This window comes from Setaria viridis, chromosome 6 (genome assembly GCF_005286985.2).
Source record: "Setaria viridis chromosome 6, Setaria_viridis_v4.0, whole genome shotgun sequence".
Classification (NCBI taxonomy): Eukaryota; Viridiplantae; Streptophyta; class Magnoliopsida; order Poales; family Poaceae; genus Setaria; species Setaria viridis.
The window spans coordinates 8284367-8293338 of record NC_048268.2 but is presented as its reverse complement, the minus strand read 5'-3'; the positions used below and the strand labels follow the sequence as shown (position 1 = coordinate 8293338).

Sequence of the window (8972 nt, the reverse complement as noted above, 5' to 3'; positions counted from 1 at the left end):
ATATTATCGCAGTCGGGCAATGCCATTCAAATTTAAATTTAGGTGGAGCAGGATCTGTTCCATCAACTATTCATGACTGCAGTGCAGTGTGCAAGTTTAATTTATTTTTAGATGAACCCTGCTTTGCTTCTTGAATCATCAGACTTATTTAATGTTTAGTTTGCATAGTATGTCTACTGACAAGCTGACGAATCATGTGGGTTTTGGTCTGATGGTGACGTGTGCAAATTGCAAGATATCTTGCGGTTTGTTTCTCATGATATGTTACTGCCACTGGCAGCAAAGTAAATCATGGTCATGAACGAACAATGGGTAGTTCCTTTGCAGTTGCAAGGTAATCTTTTATCAATTTCTTGTTGGCGCAACTAAGTCTGTTAGAGTACCTTTAGCAGTCTCCCAATAAATATTTCCCAATAACTAGTTTACGAGGAGGATATCCCAATATCCAATTGATTGTTATTAGGGGAGTTACTTTTGCAGTCTCCCAATAATCTCATCCCAATCCAACTACCGTATTGGTAAAGTCACAACTCCTCCTTTATTAAGGGAGAGTTGGGGTGCTAATAATTATTGGGAAAAGGTAAAAGTAGAGGGAGTCTGCTAGAGTACTATTTTTTACCAACTCTCCCAATACGGTAGTTGGATTGGGAATTGGGGAAGTGCGGGAGATGCTCTTAGACTCGCACCAATAGCCATTTGAGATGTTGCATGTTTGAAATAGCATATAGGCCCCTAGTGGGTTTTGGTGTGTTGAGTGACAACTAGATTAAAGGTCTAATGAATTTGTTAAGCATATGAGCAGGTGTAAAGTTATTGGTGAATAATCTTTTTGGGAAAGATTGTATTAAAAGGCTCATTTGTTGAAAAGAACAAGTGTGATATAGAACATTGTTCATCTAAGCATGAAAAAGCTAGCAATGCTGGTAAAGATGAGTTGAGGCTTGGTTAATAGCTTCATGTTGCAAAGATTGCTTGAATTAAAGAGAAATGTCATAGTAAAGAATTTAGTGTGATCCCATAAAGCATATGTGTGATACATGATAAGCAAATGAAGGCGAAGATAGAGACATGATAATATTGGGATATTCTTGGGTCTCTAAATGAAATGAGAAGCTTGCTAGCAACAAATGGGACAACAAAATCAAAGGAAGAGATGATCTCAAATGGGTTTCATTCTTGATATCAAAACAAAGCTAGACTCAATGCGGCAGCGATTGGATGAAGGGATCAAGCAAGTGATTAGCAACGAGGTACTATGCAAAGTTTTGTCAAGTGGTGACTTGGGCCATGAGCTTTGTTAGGGTGAAGCAGCTAGTGCTTGGAGGATTTTGAGGTATCAAGTCAAGCCTTACCGAGTATAACAATGGGATGCATCAAATGTTTATTGAGTCATATATATCTTTCTTTGGTTGAGTGGGATGTGACTTGTGATCTAAAATCGGGTTTCATTCATATATGTTGAATATCGATCCAAGTCACTAGCTCAAGGTCGAAGTGCTCAAAACAAAAGAGCAAAGTTAGATGCAGCTCTCAAGTGGATATATTGAATAAGTATGGCATGGTTCATGGTGATGAAGCTCAAGAGGATGAATATTGTATTTATGTTTAATCTTGAGTATAGGAATGCCGTATTATCAAGAGAGATGCATCACATGGTCATTTGACAAAGTCTCAGTACTCAAGTATCCTATGTGAGGGATGAAAGATATAAAAGCCACACGTACACTCTCTGACGGGTCAGGTAGTGGCAAAACAGGAAGCTTCGGTTTTGGAAATAGGAGGTTCCGGGTTTGGGTGCCACGTGTCTCTAACGGCTAGTTGGTTTGAAAAACAGAAGGTTCCGGTGGGAAACCGGTAGTTCCGGTTTTGATCTGACAAATCTAACGGCTAGTTTTTGAGGGGTGGAGTATTTATACCCCACGCCCTCCTTATTGGCTAGCTGCTATTTCTGCGGTTGCTATTGTGCTTCCTGTCTGTTCTAACCGGAACTAAAGCCAAATAGCTCTCTCCAACCCCTCTTGGTGAGGTTGTGTGATCTTTGCTAGATCTAGTGAGCTGGGTAGAAGAGAGGATCCATTTGAGAGTATTAGTAGATCACTCATACACTTGAGCACTGGTTTGCCTTGCCAAGTTTCAAGTGAAGCATTTATTACTCTTGGAGGTGTGCCTCCTAGATGGCTAGGCGTCACCCGGGAGCTCCCAAGGTGTGGTGAGCCGTGTGATAGTTTGTGCAGGTCGTGCTTCGCCTCCTCAAGGAAAAGGGTTGAGTGCAACCCGGCTTCTTTGGAAGCACCCAAGGGGGATGTAGGATTTGCCCGGAGGTGAATCTGAACTTCGGTGAAACAAATCATTGTGTCTCCTCGCCGGTTTGCTTACATTTGCGTTGCACTTGCATTTCATTGTTGATTTCGTGATATTGGTTGATCTACTCGGGTGTTAGTTAGTGTTTGTGAAGTGCAGGAGCTTTGTGATCCTGCTAAGATACACCCTCTGAACATACTCTCTAAACCTGGTTTGATCTTTACCTCACTTGCAACACATAAGGTTTGGAGGTTCTCTCTACCCGAGCCAAAATCGGAAGTTCTAGTTTTTGAAACCGGAAGTTCCGGTTTTCAGGCAGACAGAGTTTTATTCCACTGCTTAAGGCGTGTATCTCCTATCTTCGGAAATTTCGGAGATTTATTCGGAGATTCCATAATTTGCGGAATCTTCAGAAGTATTTTTGGAAAATCCACAAGTTGTTGATAAACTTGCTTTAAGTGGTGACAATTTCAAGTTACGCCTATTCCCCCCCCCCTCTAAGTGAGATCAAGATCCTTTCACTGTTGGGCTAGGCCTGACAATAACCCTTCCTCGAAAACCAATTTTGGCCCTAACTTGGCCCATTATATCTCTTCCCGTGGCCGTGTGCAGCGGGTGAGTCTATATATCACTCAAGGCGACAGTTCCTCCTATCGCATGAATAACGACCCATCGCAGCCTATCTCAACACCTGGCACTGCCATCCTCCTTGGCTTGAGCAGCTCTCACCTCCCGCTACCCTCTCTCCTTATCACACACACCCTCCCCCCATGTGCCACTCCTCTCTCTCTTCTACTTGCCCCCGCGTCGCCGACCTCCCCCATCTTTGGTGGCGACTACTCGTCATCACGCTCCCACCTCCTCCACCGCCCATCGGTCATCCTCCACTACCTACGGGTAGCCACGCCGCAGTACCGCCCACAACCCATTGCCACCGCTGTTCTTCCGCCACCCAAGGGCCCTCCCTATATTGCTGGGACCGGTGGTGACCCCGACCCTAGAAACCCCCCATCCCAAAGCTCCGAACCCTAACCCAAAGTGGTGAGCCCGAGAGGAGCTGAAAGGAAGGGATGGTGTTGACCTGTGGGTCCTACCTGGCAGTGACTAAATGTTGTGCGTACGCGACATATAGTTGCCAACGTTTGTGGCAGTGGACACCACACATTCCCACCATTCCTTGTCTCTGCCGATTGGTGGCATGGTATCCAAACCACGCGGCTGATCGTTGTGGCAGTGATGCCACCTAGAGAGGTCGTCAGAGCCACCCTGCAGCCTCATAGAGTCACAGTGATGCCACCTGGAGAGGTTGTCGGAGCCACCCTGCAGCCTCGTAGAGTCACAGTGAGCATCTTGGCAGGGCGAACAAGGCGAGAACATAACTGGTGCAGCAGCTCTGATAGATAATGGCCGATCGATCAATGGTAGAAGCACTGCCCGTGGTCCATGGAGCTCTGCTTTGTCTTATGCCTGGGACGTCGGCAGGCGACATGAGTGGGAGTACTCTCCATGCTGCCCCTGATGCGCTTGAGAAGTTCCAAGAGCTCTTTCCATAGACACCTTCGGCATGTGAGTTCAAATGTTGACGCTGATTGTGCCCTTTTTGTTGCCTTGTCGGTCCCAAGATAGATCTAGACTCATAGTATGGAGGGTCTTATTCTTCCTTCTCTCATTCTTCGCTCTTTCTCTTCATGAGGCTCCATTGTTTCTTTTTTTTTTGTGGGGCATAAGCCCCCCTCCCCCCACCACAACCCCACAGTCCCACACCTCGCCTTCGCAATTGATATTGTTTGATAGTCGATAGGAGTGGATATTGTCGGGAATCTTGTTCTACACTAAAGCTTAAACAATGTGATGGGATCCCTCTTCCTCCCACTTATAGTGTCATTTGTTCATTATGGGCTTCCACATCCCAAGAAGATGACTGCATCATGATCAAAGTTTTGGCTGCAAAAACCATAGTTATTATCGATGGTGGTGCACTACAAGCTATTGGGGTGAGATAGGGAATTAATATGGTTTCATCGCTAAGTGTGAAGGCGACAAATACATTCAATCTTCTCCCTTCTCTTCTTCTTCCTCTAGCTTTCCTTTTTTTGTCTCCTCAGTTTTCCTTTTTTTTTCTCTTTAAGCAATGAAAGGAGATTTTGTTTTTGGGTGGCAAGGGGCAACCCCCCTAGATCTGCCCATGGAATGTCATCTAGTTGTGGAGGTCGTCAAACTAGTGTGCTCATCAAGAAATGCACGTACCCATTGCCATCCTGTATGAGGATGGTGAATATTGTCACAACCAGGTAATGTTATTTTAATGTAATTTTAGATGGAACCTGCTTAGACTTGTTTTATGTTTAGTTTCCATCGTATGGCATGCGCATTCATGTCTAGAGACAAATCATGTGGGTTTTGACCTAATATTGAAATGTACAAATTGGAAGATATGCTGTGGTATGTTTCTCACGATATGTTACTGGCACTACTAACAAAGTAACAATAGGGAATTCCTTTGCAGTTGCTGATAATCTCTCTCATTTTCATGTTGGCGCAACCTTAGCAACAGGGAACGTTTCAGGAAGGGAACAATTTAGTGTAAAAACCTTTTCTAAGTGTCGTACCATGTTCCTTGCTCCACATTCCCGTTCCCATCGTTTCGGGAACATAGTTGCTATGAAGCTCCTATATGTCTTTTGTAAGGTAGATAAGCAACTTATTTTTAAAGTTCATATAGCCCATGTACAGTATTTTTTTAACATCTATCAATATTTGTTGGTATTCATCAACATTTTTTAAAAAAAGTCTGACTTAATTGTTATCAATATTTCTTGACATTGGCCAACATTTTTTTTTATATATACCAATATTTTTATTTAACATTTTTTACATTCACCAATATTATTGCTCTACAATTTTTCACATTCACCAATATTATTGCTCTACAATTTTTCACCAATATTATTTCTCAACAATTTTTTATTGCACCAACTTTTTTTTTCTACTTACCAACATTTTTTTTGCACTCACTAATATTATTTTGCTCAGCTAACTTTTTACATTCACCAACTTTTTTTACATAAAAAGTATCGAGTAAGTTCATTTAAAATATTAAGATACTTTGTTGGACTATTGTGGACTAGTTATTGAACTATTACTGGACTTATAGTTGTTTTATTATGTATGTTGTGGAAGATGGATAGGATTTACGTGGTTGCCAAGGACACAACCCAATAGATTACAAGCCCATTATACTTGCCACTAGATCAGCCCACAGCCATTTCAGACGTTGTTACTGGGCTGGGCCTGACAGTAAACCAGCTTTGGTCCCTATTTTTATCTTTTCTCGTGGTCGTGGACACCACACGCCAGTCCATTCGTCGTCTCGTCTCTGCCGATATCCAAACCGCGCGCTGATTGTTGTGGCCGTCGTGCCACCTGCTGCAGAGGGGCTCTTCCTCGGGGCCACACCACACCCGGAAGAACTCACCAGACACCACCGGCCAGCCGCCGCCGCCACGGTGTCGCCCTCGCAGCCGCACAACGCGCGGCCAGCAGCCAGCGCAGCAACTCCGGCAGATTACGGCCGATCGATCGACCGATGGCAGCAGCCCTGCCCATGGAGCTCTGCTTCGCCGCACGCGCCGTAACGCCGGCGCCGGCCGGGAGGGAGCCAGCAAGGCCAAGGAAACGGCGCGCCGGGGCGGTGCGGTGCGCGGCGACGGCGCCGGCACCGATGGGGGAGAAGACGGAGTACCGGGACGGGCCGCTGGAGCGCGCGTTCATGGGGCTGTTCGCGCGCAAGATGGAGAAGTACGCGACGAAGAAGAAGCAGCAGCAGCAGCAGCAGCCGGAGTTGGAGAAGAAGAAGAAGGCGGTGTGGGAGTGGGACTACGAGAGCTTCGTGGACGTGTCGCGGCGCGTGATGGTGGGGCGGACGCGCGCGCAGCAGCAGGAGGCCGTCCGCGAGGTGCTCCTCTCCATGCTCCCGCCCGGCGCCCCCGAGCAGTTCCGGAAGCTCTTCCCGCCGACGAGGTGGGCGTGCGAGTTCAACGCCGCGCTCACCGTGCCCTTCTTCCACTGGCTCGTCGGACCCTCCGAGGTCATCGAGGTCGAGGTCGACGGCGTCAAGCAGAAGAGCGGGGTCCTCATCAAGAAATGCAGGTACCTGGAGAACAGCGGGTGCGTCGGGATGTGCGTCAACATGTGCAAGATCCCGACGCAGGACTTCTTCACCAACGAGTTTGGGCTCCCTCTCACCATGAATCCAAGTAATAAGCTTTCCTTTGGTGACGCTAGTTCATTCAGTTTACAGTTTACACTGACCGAAAATGCTGAAACGGACTTTGTGTATGTAACTGAAGCTGCACTTGACATCCATATCAGTTCTTGCTGTGTTCAGGCGAATCATTTGCCTTTTATTCCGTTTTCTGAAACTACATCAGTCTAGTTTGTGATACATCATGGGCATTGAAACATCGTATTCATATCTCTGCAGATTTCGAAGACATGAGCTGCGAGATGATTTACGGTCAGGTGCCACCTCCCTTGGAAGAGGATCCAGTGTCAAAGCAACCTTGCTATCCAAACCTCTGTGAGTGCTCCCAAATCCACCAACATGACACCCAAAACTGATGCACTTGCAAATTGGTTGAACGTATACATGTTGCTGCTTTTGCTTCTTCAGGTTCCATGTCGACGCCTTCTGCCCCAGTCTGCCCCAAACTTCAGACATAGGCATCGCCGAGTTGAGTTCAGGTTCAGTTTCGTCAGCTAAACCTTTAGAGAAACCACAGTTGAAACCTCATATAGTACATAGTAGCAGGTAAGGATCGGTTCGATTTCTTGAGAAACGAGGTTGCGCCTTGTTCTTGCTGCGCTGGACTCTGATTCTCTTTGTTATCCTTACTTGCAGACCGTTCCTAGGAAACCTTTGGCTTGAGACGACCGAGAAAACTTGCACATGAACATCGGCTTGGTGCGGCAGCAACATTGTTTTCTATACAGAGTGTACATAGTCTAGCTTATAACTACAGTTACAGTTACAGAGTTGTTCTGATTCTGAACCAGTACAGAGCAGATATTATTATATATACTGTGTGTGTGTAAGTACTGAAAACATCGATCAACACTCGTATTGCTGTTCCTGATCACGCATGCCTCACAGTGCAAAGAATGTGCATGTGTTGCTGGACCGGTAGCGGTCATAGAAACGTGTTGGGATTGCAGTACAAGCCTTCTCATCACCAAAGCTTTATGCCAGCGTGCCTCCGGATGGTCTGGATCGGATTTAAACATCCTCTTTTTGGGTAGCTTGAGAATCAGCAGAGGCTTGAGCAGATCGAGTTGGGCTTGGGCCAGGTTTTATTATTGGGCTTGGCGCGAACTGGGCAGGATGGACTTAAAGCAGAACTCTGTAGAAGCCCTCTCAAAAAAAAACTCTGTAGAAGCATAAAGGAATATCAGATTTAAGATAGATAGGAGGAAAGCGACAGATCATGATTGTTTTCCAAAGACAGAAAACAGAAGGGCCGGGCCTGAAGGAAGTAAAACACATACCAGTATACGGTGTACTCTGCACCGTTCATGTCGCTGGCCGGAGCGGGAGGGACGTGGTTGAGGCGGCCTAGTTTTGGTTTCGCCCAGATGAGACCGGCACGGGGGCTTCCCATGCCCACATGAGCCGCCACTGGTGACTACTTCCCGGCTGTTAACACTCCTTATTACACACTTTTATCCATATTTATCTTCAATATTAACATATAAATAATATAATAACTATTGATCATACTCAATAATCGGGTCTAAAGTAACATTTTTGGATAAAGTTTGAGACGAGCAACAAGCTAGACGAAGACGAAGACCAAAGGACCCAGAAAGGGCCTAGGCCGATCGGCTTAGGGGGGTCCAGGCCGATCGGCCTAGGGCTCCCTGGCCTCCCCCGATGCTCAATTTTAGCAAACAATTCTCCAAGGTGACTTAGAGGCTAAGAATTTGAAGATATGGTAAGAACCACTTCGGGATCAAAGAGGAATCAAAGGGGATCAAGCGGAGATTTGGAAAGTATTTGAAGATCAATCTCATCTCGAAGCTACCGACGTGCCAGGCCCACGCGCATATAAAAATAAGGTTCCAGGACATTGAAGAAGACTTGGCGACGAAGCTAGACATGAGGGGGTAAAAGGCAAGCCGATCGGCCTGGACCCCTCCAGGCCGATTGGCCCACCCCTTTCCTTCGCCCATTTGCCTTCCAATTTAAACCACGACCTCTCTAGACTATAAATACCTATATATTTCATCGAGCACGCAGATTGGATTAGATTGGATTGGAGATCGAAACAGAAGGAGCCGAGGATCTTGAGGGACAACCATCTACAGAGAGTTGAGGGTTGTGCAGTTGTCTGGATGCTAGCCTAGGCTAGACTCTAGCTAGCGTGATCACCCTACGAGGAAGATCCACGCCGGAATTCTGGAGTTAGGATTCACAAGTCGCGGGTATGACCTCGGTGGAGATCTTGTGATAAACAATCATTCATGGTGAAGTAATAAGATGAGTTCCGATTCTATAGCGATCCATATGCCTCTTTCTATTACTTCTTCTGTTATGAGTTTCATTAGTCCAATCTGCTAACGCGTAGTAGATGCATAGGGTGTTCTTGTAGTCATGGTGACTAGATTTGCATGCC

The 8972-nt window shown here is 46.1% G+C and overlaps 1 protein-coding gene across 1 annotated transcript; it reads left to right on the top strand.

The window, feature by feature from the left end:
• Positions 1–5663: 5663 nt before the first annotated feature.
• LOC117859878 (beta-carotene isomerase D27, chloroplastic) lies at positions 5664–7439 on the top strand. The gene is made up of 4 exons (XM_034743063.2): positions 5664–6557; positions 6785–6880; positions 6974–7111; positions 7202–7439. Exons 1-3 carry the CDS (start codon positions 5888–5890, stop codon positions 7021–7023), a joined length of 816 nt encoding a protein of 271 aa, XP_034598954.1. The 5' UTR covers positions 5664–5887; the 3' UTR covers positions 7024–7111; positions 7202–7439.
• Positions 7440–8972: the final 1533 nt, after the last annotated feature.